This window comes from Cherax quadricarinatus, chromosome 32, assembly GCF_038502225.1.
Source record: "Cherax quadricarinatus isolate ZL_2023a chromosome 32, ASM3850222v1, whole genome shotgun sequence".
NCBI lineage: Eukaryota > Metazoa > Arthropoda > Malacostraca > Decapoda > Parastacidae > Cherax > Cherax quadricarinatus.
Window position 1 is genome coordinate 18994276 of NC_091323.1, and position 26324 is coordinate 19020599.

Sequence of the window (26324 nt, forward strand, 5' to 3'; positions counted from 1 at the left end):
ATCAAATTGGGGAGGAGGAGTTTGGAAGAAGTGAATGTTTTCAGATACTTGGGAGTTGACGTGTCGGCGGATGGATTTATGAAGGATGAGGTTAATCATAGAATTGATGAGGGAAGAAAGGTGAGTGGTGCGTTGAGGTATATGTGGAGTCTAAAAACATTATCTTTGGAGGCAAAGAAGGGAATGTATGAAAGTATAGTAGTACCAACACTCTTATATGGATGTGAAGCTTGGGTGGTAAATGCAGCAGCGAGGAGACGGTTGGAGGCAGTGGAGATGTCCTGTCTAAGGGCAATGTGTGTGTAAATATTATGCAGAAAATTCAGAGTGTGGAAATTAGGAGAAGGTGTGGAGTTAATAAAAGCATTAGTCAAGAGGGCAGAAGAGGGGTTGTTGAGGTGGTTTGGTCATTTAGAGAGAATGGATCAAAGTAGAATGACATGGAAAGCATATAAATCTATAGGGGAAGGAAAGAGGGGTAGGGGTCGTCCTCGAAAGGGTTGGAAAGAGGGGGTAAAGGAGGTTTTGTGGGTGAGGGGCTTGGACTTCCAGCAAGCGTGCATGAGCGTGTTAGATAGGAGTGAATGGAGACGAATGGTACTTGGGACCTGACGATCTGTTGGAGTGTGAGCAGGGTAATATTTAGTGAAGGGATTCGGGGAAACCGGTTATTTTCATATAGTCGGACTTGAGTCCTGGAAATGGGAAGTACAATGCCTGCACTTTAAAGGAGGGGTTTGGGATATTGGCAGTTTGGAGGGATATGTTGTGTATCTCTATACGTATATGCTTCTAAACTGTTGTATTCTGAGCACCTCTGCAAAAGCAGTGATAATGTGTGAGTGTGGTGAAAGTGTTGAATGATGATGAAAGTATTTTCTTTTTGGGGATTTTCTTTCTTTTTTTTTGGGTCACCCTGCCTCGGTGGGAGACGACCGACTTGTTGAAAATAATATATATATATATATATATATATATATATATATATATATATATTTATGTATATAAATATGTGTAAATATATTTATGTATATAAATATGTGTAAATATATTTATGTATATAAATATATATAAATATATATAAATATATTTATATATATAAATATATTTATATATATAAATATATATAAATATATTTATATATATAAATATATTTATATATATAAATATATATAAATATATTTATATATATAAATATATTTATATATATATATATATATATATATATATTATATATATATTATATATATATTATATATATATATATATATATATATATATATATATATATATATATATATATATATATATATATATATATATATATATATATATATATATATATATATATGTATATATTTTTTTTTTTTCAACAATTCGGCCGTCTCCCACCGAGGCAGGGTGACCCAAAAAAGAAAGAAAATCCCCAAAAAAAGAAAATACTTTCATCATCATTCAACACTTTCACCACACTCGCACATTATCACTGTTTTTGCAGAGGTGCTCAGAATACAACAGTCTAGAAGCATACACATATAAAGATACACAACATATCCCTCCAAACTGCCAATATCCCAAACCCCTCCTTTAAAGTGCAGGCATTGTACTTCCCATTTCCAGGACTCAAGTCCGACTATATGAAAATAACCGGTTTCCCTGAATCCCTTCACTAAATATTACCCTGCTCACACTCCAAGAGATCGTCAGGTCCCAAGTACCATTCGTCTCCATTCACTCCTATCTAACACGCTCACGCACGCTTGCTGGAAGTCCAAGCCCCTTACCCACAAAACCTCCTTTACCCCCTCTCTCCAACCCTTTCGAGGACGACCCCTACCCCGCCTTCCTTTCCCTATAGATTTATATGCTTTCCATGTCATTCTACTTTGATCCATTCTCTCTAAATGACCAAACCACCTCAACAACCCCTCTTCTGCCCTCTGACTAATACTTTTATTAACTCCACACCTTCTCCTAATTTCCACACTCCGAATTTTCTGCATAATATTTACACCACACATTGCCCTTAAACAGGACATCTCCACTGCCTCCAACCGTCTCCTCGCTGCTGCATTTACCACCCAAGCTTCACACCCATATAAGAGTGTTGGTACTATTATACTTTCATACATTCCCTTCTTTGCCTCCATAGATAACGTTTTTTGACTCCACATATACCTCAACGCACCACTCACCTTTTTTCCCTCATCAATTCTATGATTAACCTCATCCTTCATAAATCCATCCGCCGACACGTCAACTCCCAAGTATCTGAAAACATTCACTTCTTCCATACTCCTCCTCCCCAATTTGATATCCAATTTTTCTTTATCTAAATCATTTGACACCCTCATCACCTTACTCTTTTCTATGTTCACTTTCAACTTTCTACCTTTACATACATTCCCAAACTCATCCACTAACCTTTGCAATTTTTCTTTAGAATCTCCCATAAGCACAGTATCATCAGCAAAAAGTAACTGTGTCAATTCCCATTTTGAATTTGATTCCCCATAATTTAATCCCACCCCTCTCCCAAACACCCTAGCATTTACTTCCTTTACAACCCCATCTATAAATATATTAAACAACCATGGTGACATTACACATCCCTGTCTAAGACCTACTTTTACCGGGAAGTAGTCTCCCTCTCTTCTACACACCCTAACCTGAGCCTCACTATCCTCATAAAAACTCTTTACAGCATTTAATAACTTACCACCTATTCCATATACTTGCAACATCTGCCACATTGCTCCTCTATCCACTCTATCATATGCCTTTTCTAAATCCATAAATGCAATAAAAACTTCCCTATCTTTATCTAAATACTGTTCACATAAATGCTTCAATGTAAACACTTGAGCTACACATCCCTTACCCACTCTAAAACCTCCTTGCTCATCCGCAATCCTACATTCTGTCTTGCCTCTAATTCTTTCAATTATAACCCTACCGTACACTTTTCCTGGTATACTCAGTAAGCTTATTCCTCTATTATTTTTACAGTCTCTTTTGTCCCCTTTCCCTTTATATAAAGGGACTATACATGCTCTCTGCCAATCCCTAGGTACCTTCCCCTCTTTCATACATTTATTAAACAAAAGTACCAACCACTCCAACACTATATATCCCCCTGCTTTTAACATTTCTGTCATGATCCCATCAGTTAAAGCTGCTTTACCCCCTTTCATTTCACGTAATGCCTCAAGTACCTCCCCCACACTTACATTCTGCTCTTCTTCACTCCTAAAAGATGGTATACCTCCCTGACCAGTGCATGAAATTACTGCCTCTGTTTCTTCCTTAACATTTAAAAGTTCCTCAAAATATTCTCGCCATCTACCCAATACCTCCATCTCCCCATCTACTAACTCCCCTACTCTGTTTTTAACTGACAAATCCATATTTTCCCTAGGCTTTCTTAACTTGTTTAACTCGCTCCAAAATTTTTTCTTATTTTCATTAAAATTTCTTGACATTGCCTCTCCCACTCTATCATCTGCTCTCCTTTTGCACTCTCTCACCACTCTCTTTACCTTTCTTTTACTCTCCATATACTCTGCTCTTCTTAAAACACTTCTGCTTTGTAAAAACCTCTCATAAGCTACCTTTTTCTCTTTTATCACACCCTTTACTTCATTATTCCACCAATCACTCCTCTTTCCTCCTGCCCCCACCCTCCTATAACCACAAACTTCTGCCCCACATTCTAATACTGCATTTTTAAAACTATTCCAACCCTCTTCAACCCCCCCACTACTCATCTTTGCACTAGCCCACCTTTCTGCCAATAGTCGCTTATATCTCACCCGAACTTCCTCCTCCCTTAGTTTATACACTTTCACCTCCCTCTTACTTGTTGTTGCCACCTTCCTCTTTTCCCATCTACCTCTTACTCTAACTGTAGCTACAACTAAATAATGATCCGATATATCAGTTGCCCCTCTATAAACATGTACATCCTGGAGCCTACCCATCAACCTTTTATCCACCAATACATAATCTAATAAACTACTTTCATTACGTGCTACATCATACCTTGTATATTTATTTATCCTCTTTTTCATAAAATATGTATTACTTATTACCAAATTTCTTTCTACACATAGCTCAATTAAAGGCTCCCCATTTACATTTACCCCTGGCACCCCAAATTTACCTAATACTCCTTCCATAACATTTTTACCCACTTTAGCATTGAAATCCCCAACCACCATTACTCTCACACTTGATTCAAAACTCCCCATGCATTCACTCAACATTTCCCAAAATCTCTCTCTCTCCTCTACACTTCTCTCTTCTCCAGGTGCATACACGCTTATTATAGGTTGGTAGACAGCAACCACCCAGGGAGGTACTACCGTCCTGCCAAGTGAGTGTAAAACGAAGCCTGTGATTGTTTTACATGATGGTAGGATTGCTGATGTCTTTTGTCTGTCTCATAAATATGCAAGATTACAGGCATGTCTTGCTACTTCTACTTACACTTATGTCACACTACACATACATGTACACATTTATTTATACACACTCATCTGAGTTTTCTTTGATTTTATCTTAATAGTTCTTGGTCTTATTAATTTTCCTTTTATATCCATGGGGAAGTGGAATAAGAATCTTTCCTCCGTAAGCCATGCGTGTTGTAAAAGTCAACTAAAATGCCGGGAACAATGGGCTAGTAACCCCTTTTCCTGTAAAGATTACTAAAAATAATAAGAAGAAGAAAATTGTCAAAGTGGGAAGTCTGAATGTGCGTTGATGTTGTGCAGATGATAAGAAAGAGATGATTGTGGATGTTATGAATAAGAAGCTGGATGTCCTGGCTTTAAGTGAAACAAAGCTGAAGGGGGTGGGAGAGTTTCAGTGGAGAGGAATAAATGGGATTAGGTCAGGGGTTTCAAATAGAGTTAGAGCTAAAGAAGGAGTAGCAATAATGTTGAAGGATAAGCTATGGCAGGAAAAGAGGGACTATAAATGTATTAATTCAAGGATTATGTGGAGTAAAATAAAGATTGGATGTGAAAAGTGGGTTATAATAAGCGTGTATGCACCTGGAGAAGAGAGAAGAGAGAGAGATTTTGGGAAATGTTGAGTGAATGCGTGGGGAGTTTTGAATCAAATGTGAGAGTAATGGTGGTTGGGGATTTCAATGCTAAAGTGGGTAAAAATGTTATGGAAGGAGTAGTAGGTAAATTTGGGGTGCCAGGGGTAAATGTAAATGGGGAGCCTTTAATTGAGCTATGTGTAGAAAGAAATTTGGTAATAAGTAATACATATTTTATGAAAAAGAGGATAAATAAATATACAAGGTATGATGTAGCACGTAATGAAAGTAGTTTATTAGATTATGTATTGGTGGATAAAAGGTTGATGGGTAGGCTCCAGGATGTACATGTTTATAGAGGGGCAACTGATATATCGGATCATTATTTAGTTGTAGCTACAGTTAGAGTAAGAGGTAGATGGGAAAAGAGGAAGGTGGCAACAACAAGTAAGAGGGAGGTGAAAGCGTATAAACTAAGGGAGGAGGAAGTTCGGGTGAGATATAAGCGACTATTGGCAGAAAGGTGGGCTAGTGCAAAGATGAGTAGTGGGGGGGTTGAAGAGGGTTGGAATAGTTTTAAAAATGCAGTATTAGAATGTGGGGCAGAAGTTTGTGGTTATAGGAGGGTGGGGGCAGGAGGAAAGAGGAGTGATTGGTGGAATGATGAAGTAAAGGGTGTGATAAAAGAGAAAAAGGTAGCTTATGAGAGGTTTTTACAAAGCAGAAGTGTTATAAGAAGAGTAGAGTATATGGAGAGTAAAAGAAAGGTAAAGAGAGTGGTGAGAGAGTACAAAAGGAGAGCAGATGATAGAGTGGGAGAGGCACTGTCAAGAAATTTTAATGAAAATAAGAAAAAATTTTGGAGTGAGTTAAACAAGTTAAGAAAGCCTAGGGAAAATATGGATTTGTCAGTTAAAAACAGAGTAGGGGAATTAGTAGATGGGGAGATGGAGGTATTGGGTAGATGGCGAGAATATTTTGAGGAACTTTTAAATGTTAAGGAAGAAACAGAGGCAGTAATTTCATGCACTGGTCAGGGAGGTATACCATCTTTTAGGAGTGAAGAAGAGCAGAATGTAAGTGTGGGGGAGGTACGTGAGGCATTACGTAAAATGAAAGGGGGTAAAGCAGCTGGAACTGATGGGATCATGACAGAAATGTTAAAAGCAGGGGGGGATATAGTGTTGGAGTGGTTGGTACTTTTGTTTAATAAATGTATGAAAGAGGGGAAGGTACCTAGGGATTGGCAGAGAGCATGTATAGTCCCTTTATATAAAGGGAAAGGGGACAAAAGAGACTGTAAAAATTATAGAGGAATAAGCTTACTGAGTATACCAGGAAAAGTGTACGGTAGGGTTATAATTGAAAGAATTAGAGGTAAGACAGAATGTAGGATTGCGGATGAGCAAGGAGGTTTTAGAGTGGGTAGGGGATGTGTAGATCAGGTGTTTACATTGAAGCATATATGTGAACAGTATTTAGATAAAGATAGGGAAGTTTTTATTGCATTTATGGATTTAGAAAAGGCATGTGATAGAGTGGATAGAGGAGCAATGTGGCAAATGTTGCAAGTATATGGAATAGGTGGTAAGTTATTAAATGCTGTAAAGAGTTTTTATGAGGATAGTGAGGCTCAGGTTAGGGTGTGTAGAAGAGAGGGAGACTACTTCCCGGTAAAAGTAGGTCTTAGACAGGGATGTGTAATGTCACCATGGTTGTTTAATATATTTATAGATGGGGTTGTAAAGGAAGCAATTGCTAGGGTGTTTGGGAGAGGGGTGGGATTAAATTATGGGGAATCAAATTCAAAATGGGAATTGACACAGTTACTTTTTGCTGATGATACTGTGCTTATGGGAGATTCTAAAGAACAATTGCAAAGGTTAGTGGATGAGTTTGGGAATGTGTGTAAAGGTAGAAAGTTGAAAGTGAACATAGAAAAGAGTAAGGTGATGAGGGTGTCAAATGATTTAGATAAAGAAAAATTGGATATCAAATTGTCGGCGGATGGATTTATGAAGGATGAGGTTAATCATAGAAATGATGAGGGAAAAAAGGTGAGTGGTGCGTTGAGGTATATGTGGAGTCAAAAAACGTTATCTATGGAGGCAAAGAAGGGAATGTATGAAAGTATAGTAGTACCAACACTCTTATATGGGTGTGAAGCTTGGGTGGTAAATGCAGCAGCGAGGAGACGGTTGGAGGCAGTGGAGATGTCCTGTTTAAGGGCAATGTGTGGTGTAAATATTATGCAGAAAATTCGGAGTGTGGAAATTAGGAGAAGGTGTGGAGTTAATAAAAGTATTAGTCAGAGGGCAGAAGAGGGGTTGTTGAGGTGGTTTGGTCATTTAGAGAGAATGGATCAAAGTAGAATGACATGGAAAGCATATAAATCTATAGGGGAAGGAAGGCGGGGTAGGGGTCGTCCTCGAAAGGGTTGGAGAGAGGGGGTAAAGGAGGTTTTGTGGGTAAGGGGCTTGGACTTCCAGCAAGCGTGCGTGAGCGTGTTAGATAGGAGTGAATGGAGACGAATGGTACTTGGGACCTGACGATCTGTTGGAGTGTGAGCAGGGTAATATTTAGTGAAGGGATTCAGGGAAACCGGTTATTTTCATATAGTCGGACTTGAGTCCTGGAAATGGGAAGTACAATGCCTGCACTTTAAAGGAGGGGTTTGGGATATTGGCAGTTTGGAGGGATATGTTGTGTATCTTTATATGTGTATGCTTCTAGACTGTTGTATTCTGAGCACCTCTGCAAAAACAGTGATAATGTGCGAGTGTGGTGAAAGTGTTGAATGATGATGAAAGTGTTTTCTTTTTGGGGATTTTCTTTCTTTTTTGGGTCACCCTGCCTCGGTGGGAGACGGCCGACTTGTTGAAAAAAAAAAAAAAAAATATATATATATTTATATATATATATATATATATATATATATATATATATATATATATATATATATATATATGTATGTATGTATGTATGTATGTATGTAGTAGGTTGGTAGACAGCAACCACCCAGGGAGGTACTACCATCCTGCCAAGTGAGTGTAAAACGAAAGCCTGTAATTGTTTTACATGATGGTAGGATTGCTGGTGTCTTCTGTCTGTCTCATAAATATGCAAGATTACAGGCATGTCTTGCTACTTCTACTTACACTTAGGTCACACTACACATACATGTACACGTTTATTTATACACTCTCATCTGAGTGTTTGATAGGAGTGAATGGAGACAAATGGTTTTTAATACTTGACGTGCTGTTGGAGTGTGAGCAAAGTAACATTTATGAAGGGATTCAGGGAAACCGGCAGGCCGGACTTGAGTCCTGGAGATGGGAAGTACAGTGCCTGCACTCTGAAGGAGGGGTGTTAATGTTGCAGTTTAAAAACTGTAGTGTAAAGCACCCTTCTGGCAAGACAGTGATGGAGTGAATGATGGTGAAAGTTTTTCTTTTTCGGGCCACCCTGCCTTGGTGGGAGTCGGCCGGTGTGATAATAAATAAATAATAAATAGTTCTTAGTCTTATTACTTTTCCTTTTATATTCATACGGAAGTGGAATAAGAATCTTTCCTCCATAAGCCATGCGTGTTGTAAAAGTCAACTAAAATGCCGGGAACAATGGTCCAAGTCGGACCGAAACGTCGTCGTAAGCTTCTCTCTTTTATGTGCGGGTTATTTGTGTATTGTTCCAGTCATGGTATTGTGCCTTTTTGTTATTTATTTATAGTGTAAACATGTTATGAGAATTTTTATATGCTTTTGAAAGTGAAAAAAAAACTTTTAAGGGCTATAATTCACGTTACAGCATTAGCCTGGAATCTAACCTGCTCTATAAATGGGACCCTCCTCTCTTAATTGTAGAAGTCCTTTCTTAAACCTTTGACATTTTCAGCCGTATATATACTCAATTCTAGCAGCTGCCACTCAAGCAGGAGAAAGCTGGTAGGCCCACATGTGAGAGAATGGGTCTGTGTGGTCAGTGTGCACCACATAAAAAAAATCCTACAGCACGCAATGCATAATGAGAAAAAAAAAATCCAACCGTGTTTTTAGATTAAAACACCGACTTTGAGATGTATTTTCCTATAGTTACCTGGAGGTTACCTGGAGGTTATTCTGGGGATCAACGCCCCCGCGGCCCGGTCCATGACCAGGCCTCCCGATGGATCAGGGCCTGATCAACTAGGCTGTTACTGCTGGCCGCACGCAGTCCAACGTACGAGCCACAGCCCGGCTGATCCGGCACTGACTTTAGGTATCTGTCCAGCTCTCTCTTGAAGGCAGCCAGGGGTTTATTGGCAATTCCCCTAATGCTTGATGGGAGGCTGTTAAACAGTTTTGGGCCCCGGACACTTATGGTGTTTTCCCTTAGTGTACCAATGGCGCCCCTACTTTTTATTGGGGGCATTTTGCATCGCCTGCCCAGTCTTTTACTTTCGTAGGGAGTGATTTCTGTGTGCAGATTTGGGACCATTCCTTCCAAGATTTTCCAAGTGTAGATTATGATATATCTCTCCCTCCTGTGTTCCAACGAGTACAAGTCAAGTGCTTCCAAGCGTTCCCAGTAGTTAAGGTGCTTGACAGAACTTACACGTGCAGTAAAGGATCTCTGTACACTCTCTAGATCTGCGATTTCACCTGCTTTGAATGGAGATGTTAATGTACAGCAGTATTCCAGCCTAGAGAGAACAGGTGATTTGAAAAGGATCATCATGGGCTTGGCATCTCTCGTTTTGAAAGTTCTCATTATCCATCCTATAATTTTCTTTGCACGTGCGATCGTGGCACTGTTGTGATCCTTGAAAGTGAGATCCTCAGACATTACTACTCCCAGGTCCCTTACATTAGTTTTCCGCTCTATTGTATGGCCGGAGTCAGTAGTATACTCTGTTCTAGTTATTATCTCCTCCAGTTTTCCATAACGGAGTAGTTGGAATTTGTCCTCATTGAACATCACATTGTTTACCGTTGCCCACTGGAAAACTTTGTTTATATCTTCTTGGAGATTAACCGCGTCCTCAGCAGATGACAGCCTCATGCAGATCCTAGTATCATCCGCAAAGGATGATACGGTGCTGTGGTGTATATCTCTGTTTATGTCTGATATGAGGATAAGGAATAAGATGGGGGCGAGTATTGTGCCTTGTGGAACAGAGCTCTTCACTATGGCAGCCTCCGATTTAACTCTGTTGACCACTACTCTTTGTGTTCGATTTGTTAGGAAGTTGAAGATCCATCTCCCCACTTTCCCAGTTATTCTTTTAGCACGTATTTTATGGGCTATTACGCCATGATCGCATTTGTCAAATGCTTTTGCAAAGTCTGTGTATATTACATCTGCATTCTGATTCTCATTCTGTATTCTCATTTTCTTGGTCTCATTTGATAGAATGGAAAACATATTACAGAAATAGAGATGGTAATGATTAATTTCATGATGAAAACGACCTTGAAATTGAGCTCAAAGTAGCGGAAATGTTCGATTTTTACCAATGTTCAAGAGGAAGCATATCACACCACATCTCCAGTACACGTCATCTGAAGAGTCTGATATTCTTTCACTAGTACACTGATATTATTTATACCATTTTTACAATAATGCAGTAGTCTGCATAACAGTAAATCTTCTGTTTTTTGTGTGAATAAAAAATCAAAATAGGAAGCAAAATAATAAGAGGGGCCAGGAGACATGACTAATGAACAGAGGATATGTTATTTTAGTGCCAAGAATGTCTGCATTGTTTATTCTGGACCCTATTTTGAAATTGGCATCTTTTTCAATTTGTGTGAAATTGGCCAAATTGCCAATTTCTGACCACTTTATTGGGTAGTTGAAATCGGTAAATGGGTGGTTTCTTGTACTCAGTTGATAGAAAAAATGGAGTACTAAAGAAATAGCTATGAGTTTGGTCGACTGGAACAATGGAATTGGCTGAAAATAGGGCTCAAAATCGTCGAAATCGCCCGATGTGTATATATTGCCGAGATTGCTAACTTCGCAGGAGCGTAATTCCTTAAGTTTTCGATCAGATTTCGTACTTTTGGTGTTATTACCATCGGGAAAAGATTCTCTAGCATTTCATAAGATTTTTTTTCAAAAAAAAATTTCAACACCAGGAGACACTTCAGGATTTGGGGTTGCGACAGTCAAAGGGTTAAAATATGTACCACCTTAGGTGTCATGGGGATGTAATATTACATTTATATAAAATATATAAAGCACTTTTGATATAGTATACACAGTGGTGTGGGTTAAAGGGTTACAACAGTAATATTAATGATGTTTATGTAATTTGAAACTTGAATCATTTCCTGTATTCTAGGAGAACCAAACTCCCTTACATGTTGCTAGTGGTCGAGGACATGTAGAGTGTGTTCGGGGATTGGTTGGTGCAGGAGCATGTGTTGATGCTCAAGATGCACATGGTGCCACCCCACTTCATCATGCATTGGCTCGGCACCACACTCAGGCTGCCATGATCCTTCTCCATGCTGGTGCCAACACAGATATAACAGATGATGTAAGTTATTGTTAGGAATGTGTGAGGGATGTATTATTTACAGTTCTGTATAATACACCATATTGTTTGTATCAACCTTCTGCTTTACCATTGCTATTGAAGAGTGCTAATTATCAACTATTTGCTTTATAATTGCAGTGTGTAGAGCTACAAATGACTTTAGGAAATACAGAACACAGGTAGAGAATAATTATTTTGTTAGCCTGTAAAAAATTGTGTGCTTGATTTACTTGACTACTGCATCACACAAAATAAACAACTACTGCTAAAAGTTATTTTTCTGGAAGCCTGTTAAGCTTTTACAAAAAGAGTAGTATTGCTGGCTTTTCTGTTTCATGAACATAAAGGTGCCAGGGCAATTTTAACTCCAGCTTTCATTATATGCTATCCTTTACTTTCATGTTTCTTGAATCAGCTTCTCAGATCTGTAAATTGTAATTCCTATTTCCTGGGGAATGTGAGTTAAAAACCTTTCATTTATAGCCATGCTATCACAGGAGGAGACCAAATTGCCGGACAAAGGGCTGGTTTTCCTAGCCAAAATTGATGACTAAAAAGAAATATGAAATCTTCCATAGTTTTCTTGAGTGTGCTTAGATGTAGAGCAGATGTTAGGAAAATATGCTTGTGTTTTAAATGAAAGGAAACTGCATCTTAGCAAGGTTAAAGGAGTGGCAGAGTTTGAGTTGGAAAGTGTTAAGGGTATTACGTTAAGTTTATCTGAACAAATAAGAGCTAAAAAAAAGTTAAGTTTCACTGATTGGTTTGAAGAGTAGAGTAAAACTTCAGTTTAGTGACTTAGATTTAACGGACAGAATCCAGACAACAGATGGTCCATTATTTCCAGAATTGTGCCTAACTATTACTCTCCATCGAGTAGATTGATTTTGGAAATGATGGATTTAATGGACGTTCGGTATTACCTGACACTCCTACTTTATTAGTCTATTAAATAAAGTTTTTGCTCATAAACCTTAGAATTAGTGAACTTATGGTAGGGGAGTGGATGTTTAGTAAGGCAGTTGTGGTGGACAGAGATGAGATTGTTTTGTTGTAATTATAATAATAATGGACAGGTCGTAATCAACAGACTGTTTTTCCTGAATCAAGTGACTCTATGAAATTTGTCTCTTGTATCCTAAGTCCATTAAATTGATGGCTTTCTGTATATTAAGTATTGCAGCCAGTTTCCCTATGTCTGATCAATTAGGTTATTAGATCCATTAGGCTGATATGGGTATAACAACCTGACCAAGCTGTCTGTCTGACTATGCAAGTGGATACAAGGTTGTGGGATAGGCTGATATCTGATCACAACTTAGTGGCATGTAGAATAATTTCAAGAGAAAAGTGGCATACATGAAGTGTATAAGTAGGTAAAAATAGGTGAAAGTGACTAACTTAAAGAGGAAAAGTTGTCAGGAAGAGGTACAAGCAAGGTTGGCTAGTGTGAAAGTGATGAGAATGTTGAACAGATTGTCATTTTAGGAATGTACTGTAGTGTACTGTAGTTCAAAGAAGAGAAAAAATGAAGGAATAAGTTTAGTCTTGTAAATGAATTTTGTTGAGAATGTATTGGCAAAGGGTTATTAAATTGATGAAACCTTTACTGCAACATTTTGTCTACGACTGGAATTTTTCAAACAAGTGGATATTTCTGTGAGAGTGAAAGTAATGAGATATTGAATAAGGATGTAGAGGGCTTGAAGACATGGAGAAAACCATTGAGATTAAGCAGTAAAAAAGTTGAAAGTAGAAAAAGCAGTAAGGTTCATTATAAAAATAAATGACAAAGTGTTTCAGTGATTTGTGCCTTTGTTGAGTGCATGTTTGAAAGAGGGAAAGGCACTGAAGGATGGACAAGGAGCATGTGGGATTCCTTTTTGTAAAGCAGAAAGGAATTAAAGAGAATGTTTGAATGAAAGCATAATAAGTATATTAAGTACTATGCAGGGTCTATTATGTATTTGGTAGAATTGTGATTGACTCAGAAATGATTTGACAAAGAGAATGAGTGGGAGTGTGTGTGAATGAGAGTGAGAGAGAGGGTGTGTATATGTGGGGGGGGGGGGGGTATTTGTGTACAGTTACATTGTATGTACAGTATGTCTATATATATATATTATTTTCACTTTATTTTTCATTTATAATTTTATTAAAATTTCACCTGGAACCACATTGATGAAACCCATTTTATTGAATTGTATTATATTTGTAATTATTTTGTTCACCTCTGTATAATTTTGCAATTTAATAACCTGCTCTTCAACATAAAAAATTTGTACTTGCTTCTCTTGTAAAAAGATGTTGGGCAGTATTCACTTAGCTGAAATATGTAAATTTCCATTTTACAGATAGGGGAGGCTCCTATACACATAGTAGCAAGAGAGGGCTTGCTGGCTTTAGCTCAAACCCTTTGTGCCTTTGGATGTAGTGTTGATGTTTCCAACAAGGCAGGTCTTTACCCTTTGCATCTAGCAGCCAAACATGGACATACAGAGTTAGTGAGGTGAGTCTGCTTCTTTGTGACCTCTGCCTTAGAATTATTTATATAAATATGTAAATGAATGCAGTGGTAAAAATATACATTGGGATTAGTGTATTAATATCTTAGCAGTTTGACCTGTGATGAAATTCTGACATCCATTATATGAATCTTAATAGGAATTGTCCTTTGCTGCATAGTTGTTACAAAGTCTCTGCCAGTCACCCTGTGTATTACTGTTTATCAACTTTAAACAAACATAAGCAGAGAATTAAAATGTTTGAGAGGCAATGACATCTAGGGACCTATAAAATTTATGGGGCTAACAGTTTTTGGTTTATAATCTCCTCATTTGTAGTAAAGCTCTGCTTTTTTCTTCTATTTTAAAAAGTTTCTGAATGAATTGTGTTAAAATTTTGAATTTCTTTGACTTCACAATGTTTATGAGGGTTGAAATTATTGGTACATTTGTTCAGTATGTTTATGAATGAGGGGGAAAGTGCCTGAGGATTTGCAAAAAGTGTGTGTGGTGGTGATGTTGTGGTTTAACCCTTAAACTGTCCAAGCAGATCTACGTTTGCATGCGTAGTGTTCCAAAAGTAGATCTACGTTTTTTTTTTTACATATTTTCAATTTTTTTTTTTTTTTTTCAACAAGTCGGCCGTCTCCCACCTAGGCAGGGTGACCCAAAAAAGAAAGAAAATCCCCAAAAAGAAAATACTCTCATCATCATTCAACACTTTCACCACACTCGCACATTATCACTGTTTTTGCCGAGGTGCTCAGAATACAATAGTTTAGAAGCATATACAGTGGACCCTTAACCAGTGATGGCATCGATTAACGATAAATCTGACTAGCGATACATTTAAATGCAAAAATTTTGCCTCAACTAGCGCTTAAAAACCCGACCAGCGCTATTCGTTCCGTACCATACGCGTCATCTTTGGCCTGAGCGAGCCTCACTTGTCCCTTGGGTGTCAGTGTTTACAAGCCAGCCAGCCACCGCGGTCGCTTCCAAACTTACAACAACTGGAACATTTCATATTATCACAGCCTTTGTAGTGATTGCACCTGCAAAATAAGTCACCATGGGCCCCAAGAAAGCTTCTAGTGCCAACCCTACAGCAAAAAGGGTGAGAATTACTATGGAGATGAAGAAAGAGATCATTGCTAAGTATGAAAGTGGAGTGCGTGTCTCTGAGCTGGTCAGGTTGTATAATAAACCCCAATCAACCATCGCTACTATTGTGGGTAAGAAAACGGCAATCAAGGAAGCTGTTCTTGCTAAAGGTGCAGCTGCTGCTGCACCACAGTCAGCTGTTGTTGTTGCTGCACCACCATCAGCTGTATTACTCGAAGATGTGGAGAGAGTGTTGTTGGTGTGGCTTAACGTGAAACAATTACCGAGAAACGATTAACCCCGGAGGGTTAGCCACCCAGGATAACCCAAGAAAGTCAGTGCATCATCGAGGACTGTCTAACTTATTCCATTGGGGGTCCTTAATCTTGTCCCCCAGGATGCGACCCACAACAGTTGACTAACACCCAGGTGAACAGGAAAAAATGCCTGGAACTAGTGCTCATATTGGTGAGGTTAGTGGGGAGGATGTGGAAGAGTTGGTGGAGGAGGACAATGAAGAACAAACCACTGATGAGCTGCTAGATCATCTTCAACAGTAAGAGGCCACACCTGAGGAAACTGCTTCGGAGGAGGGGAGAGAGAAATTGAAGAAGTTGCCTACTTCAAAGATTAAGGAAATGTGTGCAGTGTGGCTTAAAGTGCAAACCTTTTTTGATGAAAATCACCCTCACACAGCTATTGCAAGCCGTGCTGGTGACTATTACACTGACAATGTTGTGAAACACTTTAGGATAAAGGAACGAGAGGTACAGGCCTCTATGGACAGATATGTTGTGCGACAGAAGTCCAGTGACTCTGAAGCTGGTCCTAGTGGCATTAAAAGAACAAGGGAAGTAACCCCAGGAAAAGACTTGCTGCCTCAAGTGCTAATGGAAGGGGATTTCCCTTCTAAACACTAAGACTCTCTCCTCTCATCCCATCAATCATCACCAGATCTTCAATAAAAGTAAGTGTCATGTAACTGTGCATGTCTTCTTCAGTTTGTGTGTATTAAAATTAATATTTCATGTGGTAAAAAATTTTTTTTTCAATACTTTGGGGTGTCTTGCACGGATTAATTTGATTTCCATTATTTCTTATGGGGAAAATTAACTTGACTAACGATTATTTTGATTAACGATGAGCTCTCAGGAACGGATTAATATCGCTGGTTGAGGGTCCACTGTACGTATAAAGATACACAACATATCCCTCCAAACTGCCAATATTTTCAAATATATATATATATAAAAAAGTAGATAATTTTTTTTTACACATTTTCAAATGTAAAAAAAAAAAAAAATCTACTTTTTTTACACACTTTCAAATGTTGAAAAGACGTAGATCTACGTTTGGACAGTTTAAGGGTTAATGTCATATGAGTTATAATGTATAAGTAGTAGGTTGGTAGACAGCAACTGCCCAGGGAGGGAGGGAGGTAAAACGAAAGCCTGTAATTGTTTTACATGATGGTAGGATTGCTGGTGTCCTTTTTTCTGTCTCTTAAAAATGCAAGATTTCTGGTACATCTTGCTACTTCTACTTACACTTAGGTCACACTACACATACATGTACAAGCATATATATACACACCCCTCTGGGTTTTCTTCTATTTTCTTTCTGGCTTTTGTTCTTGTTTATTTCCTCTTATCTCCATGGGGAAGTGGAACAGAATTCTTCCTCTGTATGCCATGCATGTTGTAAGAGGCGACTAAAATGTCGGGAGCAAGGGCTTAGTAATCCCTTCTCCTGTATCAATTACTAAATTTAAAAAGAGAAACTTTTGTCTTTCTTTTTGGGCCACCCTGCCTCGGTGAGATATGGCCGGTGTGTTGAAAGAAAGAAGATAAGAGTTATAATGTCTGTGCTCTTCTCCATTTCCTCTTTTGGGTTGCCTACCTTTTTTGGGGAAATGGCAGATATGGTTAGAAAAAGTGTGTTTATTTTGTACAAGGAAATGGGGACAAGAGTGTGTGTAGGAGTTATTGAGAAGTAAGCATTACCTAATTTTTTTTTTTTTTCAACAAACTGGCCGTATCCCACTTAGGCAGAGTGGCCCAAAAAGAAAAACAAAAGTTTATCTTTTTAAATTTAGTAATCTATACAGGAGAACAGATTACTAGCCTACCTCGTTCCCCATTACCTAAGTATACTAGGTAAAATTGCAGATTTATGATTAATAGTAATTGCAGAAGACCAGTAGATTTAGAAACACTAGATTTATGACAGCTTTAATTCTAGTAACCCCTTCTCCTATATAAATTACTAAAAATAAGAAGAATAACTTTATAAAGCTAGATGTTTGAATGTGCACGGATGTAGTACAGATGATAAGAGATTATTGCCAATGTTATGAATGCAAAGAAGTTGGATGTTCTAGCTTTAAACAAAACAAAAAGCTGAAGTGGGGAGAAATAAATGGGATTAGATCAGTATTATCCAAGAGAGAGCTAAAAAGGGGCAGCAATAATGTTGAAAGATTCAGTTATGAAAGGAGAAGAGGGACTATAAATGTATAAATTCAAGGATTATGTGGATTAAAATAAAGTCGAATGCAAAAAGTGGGTTATAATAAGTGTTTATGCACCGGAGATGAGAGGAGTGGAGTGTAGAATAGAGAGAGAGATTTTGGGAGATATTAAGCAAGTGTTAGGAAGTTTTGAACCAAGTGAGAGAGTAATTGTGGTAGGGGATCTGAATGCTAAAGTGGGAGAAATGGTTATAGAGGGTATGGTAGGTAAGTTTGGGGTTCCAGGGGTAAATGATAATGGGGGACCTTTGAGCCTTGTATAGAAAGAGGATAGATAATAAACATTTTAAGAAAAAAAAAGTATAAGCATACGAGATATGATATAGGGCATAATGACAGTAGTTTGTTGGACTGTATATTGTGCATGTTTTTAGAGTGACCACAGATATATCAGATCACTTTTTAGTTGTAGCTACAGTGAGAGTAAAAGGTAGATGGGATACAAGGAGAATGGCATCAGCAAATAGAGAAATGAGAAAGTTTATAAACTAAAGGAGAATGCAGTTTGAGTAAGATTTAAGGAACTATTCTAGGCAGTAGATTGGCAGACAGCAACCGCCCAGGGAGATACTACCATCCTGCCAAGTGAGTGTAAAACAAAAGCCTGTAATTGTTTTATATGATGGAAGGATTGCTGGTGTCCTTTTTTCTGTCTCATAAACATGCAAAATTTCAGGTACGTCTTGCTACTTCTACTTACACTTAGGTCACACTACACATACATTTTTTTTTTTTTTTTTAACAAGTCGGCCGTCTCCCACCGAGGCAGGGTGACCCAAAAAAGAAAGAAAATCCCCAAAAAGAAAATACTTTCATCATCATTCAACACTTTCACCTCACTCACACATAATCACTGTTTTTGCAGAGGTGCTCAGAACACAACAGCTTAGAAGCATATACCTATAAAGATACACAACATACCCCTCCAAACTGCTAATATCCCGAACCCCTCCTTTAGAGTGCAGGCATTGTCCTTCCCATTTCCAGGACTCAAGTCCGGCTATATAAAAATAACCGGTTTCCCTGAATCCCTTCACTAAATATTACCCTGCTCACACTCCAACAGATCGTCACGTCCCAAATACCATTCATCTCCATTCACTCCTATTTAACACGCTCACACACACTTGCTGGAAGTCCAAGCCCCTCGCCCACAAAACCTCCTTTACCCCCTCCCTCCAACCTTTTCGAGGACGACCCCTACCCCGCCTTCCTTCCCCTACAGATTTATACGCTCTCCATGTCATTCTTCTGTGATCCATTCTCTCTAAATGACCAAACCACCTCAACAACCCCTCTTCAGCCCTCTGACTAATACTTTTATTAACTCCACACCTTCTCCTAATTTCCACGCTCCGAATTTTCTGCATAATATTTACATCACACATTGCCCTTAGACAGGACATCTCCACTGCTTCCAACCACCTTCTCGCTGCTGCATTCACAACCCAAGCTTCACACCCATATAAGAATGTTGGTACTACTATACTTTCATACATTCCCTTCTTTGCCTCCATAGATAACGTTTTTTGTTTCCACATATACCTCAACGCACCACTCGCCTTTTTTCCCTCATCAATTCTATGATTAACCTCATCCTTCATAAATCCATCCGCCAACACGTCAAGCATATATATACACACCCCTCTGGGTTTTCTGCTATTTTCTTTCTAGTTCTTGTTCTTGTTTATTTCCTCTTATCTCCATGGGGAAGTGGAACAGAATTCTTCCTCCGTAAGCCATGCGTGTTGTAAGAGGTGACTAAAATGCTGGGAGCAAGAGGCTAGTAACCCCTTCTCCTGCATAAATTACTAAATTTAAGAGAAACTTTCGTTTTTCTTTTTGGGCCACCCTGCTTTGGTGGGATACGGCCGGTGTGTTGAAAGAAAGAACATTGAACTTGGACAGGACATCTCCACTGCCTCCAGCTGCCTCCTTGCTGCAGTATTTGCAACCCAAGCTTCACACCCATATAAGAGTGTTGGTACCACTTTACTTTCGTACATTCCCTTGTTTGCCTCCATGGATAATGTTTCTTGTCTCCACAGATACCTCAACGCATCACTCACAAAGCATATAGTATGTAAACAGTATTTAGATAAAGGTAGGGAAGTTTTCATTGCATTTATGGATTTAGAAGGCATATGATAGAGTGGATAGGGGAGCAATGTGGCAGATGTTGCAAGTATGTGGAATAGGTGGTAAGTTACTAAATGCTGTAAAGAGTTTTTATGTGGATAGTGAGGCTCAGGTTAGGGTGTGTAGAAGTAGGTCTTAGACAGGGATGTCTAATGTCACCATGGTTGTTTAATATATTTATAGATGGGGTTGTAAAAGAAGTAAATGCTAGGGTGTTCGGGAGAGGGGTGGGATTAAATTATGGGGAATTAAACACAAAATGGGAAGTAGCACAGTTGCTTTTTGTTGATGATACTGTGCTTATGGGAGATTCTTAAGAAAAATTGCAAAGGTTAGCGGACGAATTTGGGAGTGAGTGTAAAGGTAGAAAGTTGAAAGTGAAAATAGAAAAGAGTAAGGTGATGAGGGTATCAAATGATTTAGATAAAGAAAAATTGGATATCAAATTGGGGAGGAGGAGTATGGAAGAAGCGAATGTTTTCAGATATTTGGGAGTTGACGTGTCAATGGATGGATTTACGAAGGATGAGATTAATCATGGAATTGATGAAGGAAAAAAGGTGAGTGGTGCATTAAGGTATATGTGGAGACAAAAAATGTTCTCTATGGAGGCAAAGAAGGGAATGTATGAAAGTATAGTAGTACCAACACTCTTATATGGGCGTGAAGCTTGGGTTGTAAATGCTGCAGTGAGGAGGTGGTTGGAGGCAGTGGAAATATTCTGTCTAAGGTCAATGTGTGGTGTAAATATTATGCAGAAAATTCGGAGTGTGGAAATTAGGAGATGTGGAGTGAATAAAAGTATTAGTCAAAGGGCTGAAGAGGGTTTGTTGATATGGTTTGGTCATTAAGAGAGAATGGATCAAAGTAGAATGACATGGAGAGCGTATAAATCTGTAGGGGAAGGAAGGCGGGGTAGGGGTTGTCCTCGAAAAGGTTGGAGGGAGAGGGTAAAGATGTTGTGAGCAAAAAAAAAAAAAAAAAAAAAAAAAGAGGGGTTTGGATTTCCAGCAAGCGTGCGTGAGTGTGTTAGATAGGAGTGAATGGAGACAAATGGTGTTTGGGTCCTGACAAGCTGTTGGAGTGTGAGCAGGGTAATATTTAGTGAAGGGATTCAGGGAAACCAGTTATTTTATATAACCGGACTTGAGTCATGGGAATGGGAAGTTCAATGCCTGCACTCTAAAGGAGGGGTTTGGGATATTGGCAGTTTGGAGGGATATGTTGTGTATTTTTATACGTATATACTTCTAAAGTGTTGAATGATGATAGTATTTTCTTTTCGGGGATTTTCTTTCTTTTTGGGTCACCCTGCCTCGGTGGGAGACGGCCAACTTTTTGGAAAAAAAAAAAAAGATGGGCTTGTAAAAGAAGTAAATGCTAGGGTGTTTTGGAGAGGGGTGAGATTAAATTATGGGGAATCAAATACAAAATGGGAGTTGATAGTTGCTTTTTGCTGATGATGCTGTGCTTATGGGAGATTCTAAAGAAAAGTTGCAAAGGTTAGTGGATGAGTTTGGGAGGGTGTGTAAAGGTAGAAAGTTGAAAGTGAACATAGATAAGATAAGGTGATGAGGGTATCAAATGACTTAGATAAAGAAAAATTGGATATCACTTTGGCGAGAGGGAGTATGAAAGAAGTGAATGTTTTTAGATATTTGGGAATTGACATGTCGGTGGATGGGTTTATGAAGGACGAGATTAACCATAAAACTGATGAAGGAAAAAAAGTGAGTGGTGCATTGAGGTATCTGTGGAGACAAAAAATGTTATCCATGGAGGCAAAGAAGGGAATGTACGAAAGTATAGTGGTACCCACACTCTCATTTGGGTGTGAAGCTTAGGTTGCAAATGCTGCAGCTAGGAGGCAGCTGAAGGCAGTGGAGGTGTCCTGTCTAAGGGCAGTGTGTGGTGTAAATATTATGCAGAGAATTTGGAGTGTGGAAATAAGGAGGAGGTGTGGAGTTAGTAAATGTATTAATCAGTGGGCTAAAGAGGGGTTGTTGAGATAGTTTGGTCATTTAGAAGGGATGGAACAAAATAGAATGACTTGGAGGCATATAAATCTGTATTGGAAGGAAGGCGGGATAGGGGTCATCTTAGGAAAGGTTGGAGGGAAAGGGTAAAGGAGGTTTTGTGTGCAAGGGGCTTGGACATCCAGTTCAGGGAAACTGGTTAGCTAGACTTGAGTTCAAGAGTTGGGAAGTACAGTACCTGTTCTTTGAAGGTGGGGTAGAGATATGTTGCAGTTTTTAAACTGTAATTTTGGTGTGACTGGCAAGACAGTGGTGGAGTGAACAATTATGCAAGTGTTTCTTCTTCTTATTTTTGGGTCACCCTGCCTCCATGGAAAATGGCTGACGTGTTAATAAAAAAAAATTAATTCTAAGTACAGTGGTCCCTTGAGTTATAATAATTTTGAGTAGTGATATGCTCCTATGGAGGAATTTGCTTTTGAGTTTTGATGAAAAAGTTGGGATACAACATGTGTAATGTTGGTCAGCATGTGTGGGTTGCTCCTTAGCCAACCAGCGATGTGGTAGCTTGGCTCGTTGTTACCGTTTAACCCTTTCGGGATTTCGGCCGTACTAGTACGGCTTACGCACCAGGGTTTTTGACGTACTAGTACGCATAAATTCTAGCGCCCTCAAATCTAGCAAGAGAAAGCTGATAGGCCTATATATGAAAGAATGGGTCTATGTGGTCAGTGTGCACAGTATAAACAAAAATTTGCAGCACACAGTGTGTAATGAGGAAAAAAAAACTTGGACCATGTTTTTGGTTTAAAACAGTGACTTTGCACTATGTTTTTATATGGTATTTATTGTTGTATTCTAGTTTTCCTGGTCTCATTGTATAGAATGGAAGACATATTACAGAAATTGAGATGATTTTGACTGGTTTTACAATGAAAAGTACCTTGAAATTGAGCTCAAAGTAGCAGAAATGTTCGATTTTTACCAAAGTTCAAAAGTAAACAAATCATGCTAAGCGTCCAATACACGTCAACTGGTGAGTCTAATATTCTTTCACAAGTGCGCCGATATTATTTATACCATTTCTACACTAATGCAGTAGTCTGCATAACAGTAAATCTTATTTTTTTTTTTGTGAGAATAAAAAATCAAAGTGGAAAGCAAAAGAAAAGTAAGAGGGGCCTGGGGACATGACTAATGAACAGAGGAAATGTTATTTTAGTGCCAGGAACGTCTTTCTTGTTTATTCTGGACCCTATTTGGAAATTGGCATCTTTTGAAATTTGTGTGAAATTGGCAAAATTGCTAAATGGGTGGTTTCTTGTACTCGTTCGATAGAAAAAACGGAGTTCTAGTGAAATAGTTATGATTTTTGTCGACTAGTACACTGGAATTGGCTGAAAATAGGGCTCAAAGTGGGCAAAATCGCCGATGTGTGAACATCGTCGAGACTGCTAACTTCGCGAGAGCATAATTCCATAAGTTTTCCATCAATTTTCATACTTTTGGTGTCATTATGATTGGGAAAAGATTCTCTATCTTTTCAATAGAATTTTTTTTTTTTTGAAATTTTGACGACCCTGAGGACAAGTCTCTGAGAGGGCCTGGCGACCCCCAAAGGGTTAAGTCAATAGGATTGTTAGTGATCGGGGGGGGGGGGGTTCTTAGCAGCCAGTCAGTGATGGGATTGAATGTGTGGGGTAATATCTCAGTCAATAGCAAGATTTGTTCTACTGTTCATTAGTTACATGTGATGCCTACACCAATTCTCAATTATTTGCCCTACATAACGACATTAGTAATTTAATTGCAGATGCATTAATGCAGTAAACAGGCAACTTCTCTGCAAATGCATTAATGCAGTAACCAGGCAATTTCTCTGAAGATCAAGCAAGAAATTGTGAAGAAATATGATGGAGTTTGAATTAATGCATTGGTGCATGAGTATGGATTTCTACAATCAGTCAGTCACAATGCAGATGTGATTTACACAGATTTTGACAAATGCAATCATGGAGTGATAGCACACAAAATGAATGCCATGGGTATTACAGGGAGGGTAGGCAGATGGATTTTCAGGTTCCTAACACACAGAACACAACAAGTAGTAGTACACAGAGCAAGATCAGCATCAGCAAAGTCAAAAGCTCAGTGCCCCAAGGCACTGTCCTGGCACCTCTGCTGTTTCTCATCCTTATAGCAGACATAAATCAAAACACCCATCACACTTTTGTATCATCATTTGCAGATGACACTAAAATAAGCATGAAAGCCAGTACAGTAGAGGACACTAAAAATTTACAGGAGGACATAAGCATGGTTTTCTAGTGGGCAGTGGAAACAACACGATGTTCAATGGTGATAAGTTCCAGCTGCTTAGGTATGGAAAGAATGAAGAACTCAAAAGGAACACTATATACAGAACTCAAGAGGGTCACTAAATAGAGCGAGAGGAACATTTAAAAGACCTGATAATAATTATGTCAGCTGACCTTTCTTTTAAGGAACATAAGACAAAGATCATGAAAGCCAGTAAGATGACAGGGTGGGTATTGTGAACTTTCAAAACAAGAGAAATAATGCCATTGGTGACACTCTTCAAATCGCTAATGCTCCCTCATTTAGAATATTGCTCAGTGCTGATGGCCCCGTTCAAAGCAGGAGAAATATCAGAGCTGGAACAAATACAGAGATTGTTTACGGCTCGCATTGAGCCAGTAAAGCACCTAAATTACTGGGAATGCCTTCAGATCTTGAACATGTACTCATTGGAGTGGAGGAGGAGAGAGAGATACATGATGATATGTACAGTGGACCCTCGCATAGCGCTATTAATCCGTTCCTGAGAGCTCAATGTTATGCGAAATTATCGTTATGCGAATTAATTTTCCCCATAAGAAATAATGGAAATCAAATTCATCCGTGCAAGACACCCAAAAGTATGAAATTTTTTTTTTTTACCACATGAAATATTAATTTTAATACACACAAACCGAAGAAGACATGCACAGTTACATGACACTTGCCTTTATTGAAGATCTGGTGATGATTGATGGGATGGGAGGAGGGGAGAGTGTTGATGGTCTTAGTGTTTAGAAGGGGAATCCCCTTCCATTAGGACTTGAGGTGTCAAGTCCTTTTCCGGGGTTACTTCCCTTCTTCTTTTAATGCCACTAGGACCAGCTTGAGAGTCACTGGACCTCTGTTGCACAACATATCTGTCCATAGAGGCCTGTACCTCTCGTTCCTTTATGACTTTCCTAAAGTGTTTCACAACATTGTCAGTGTAATAGTCACCAGCATGGCTTGCAATAGCTGTGTAAGGGTGATTGTCATCAAAAAAGGTTTGCACTTTAAGCCACATTGCACACACTTCCTTAATCTTTGAAGTAGGCAGCTTCTTCAATGTCTCTCTCCCCTCCTCTGGAGCAGTTTCCTCAGGTGTGGCCTCTTACTGTTGAAGATGATCTAGCAGCTCATCAGTGGTTAGTTCTTCATTGTCCTCCTCCACCAACTCTTCCACATCCTCCCCACTAACCTCACCAATATGAGCACTAGTTCCAGGCATTTTTTCCTGTTCACCTGGGTGTTAGTCAACTGTTGTGGGTCGCATCCTGGGGGACAAGATTAAGGACCCCAATGGAAATAAGTTACAGTCCTCGATGATGCACTGACTTTCTTGGGTTATCCTGGGTGGCTAACCCTCCGGGGTTAATCGTTTCTCTGTAATTGTTTCACGTTAAGCCACACCAACAACACTCTCTCCACAACTTCGAGTAATACAGCTGATGGTGGTGCAGCAACAACAACAGCTGACTGTGATGCAGCAACAGCTGACCATGGTGCAGCAGCATTATTATTATAATCAAGGGGGAAGCACTAAACCCAAAGGATTATACAGCGCCTGGGGGGGGGAGTGGAAGGCATTCAGGCTTAATTCGGGGAACTGGAGCATGCACAGATCCGATTCCCTAAATCAAGAGCCCCTCACCAACATCATGGAACCTTCCTTGAGGTGCAGCAGCAACTGTGGTGCAGCAACAGCTGACTGGTCTAATAACAGCTGACCGTGGTGCAGCAGCAGCTGACTGTGGTACAATAGTATTTATCACCCTTTTTACCACAGGGTTGGCACTAGAAGCTTTCTTTGGGCCCATGGTGGCTTATTTAGCAGTTACAAGCACTCTAAATAATGGAATAATACAAAATGTATCGAATGTATGCATGCAACCGGCCACCCTGGCTTGTAAACAATGATGGCAAGGCAGGCGCTCAGGCTGGACAGACAGGTTCGGGACGAGTCATGTTCAGAAACAGCTGATGGTGGTGCAACAGCAGCTGACTGATCCAGCAACAGCTGACTGGTCCAGCAACAGTCGACTGATCCAGCAACAGCCGACTGATCCAGCAACAGCCGACTGATCCAGCAACAGCCGACTGATCCAGCAACAGCCGACTGATCCAGCAACAGCCGACTGATCCAGCAACAGCCGACTGG

General features: G+C 39.2%; 1 protein-coding gene across 1 annotated transcript in view; it reads left to right on the forward strand.

The window, feature by feature from the left end:
• LOC128690311 (death-associated protein kinase 1-like) overlaps positions 1-26324 on the forward strand; it is a 532947-nt gene that overhangs the window by 339244 nt on the left and 167379 nt on the right. The window contains 2 exon segments of the mRNA XM_070090725.1: positions 11376-11573; positions 13928-14082. Of these exon segments, the coding sequence (XP_069946826.1) occupies positions 11376-11573; positions 13928-14082 (353 nt within the window).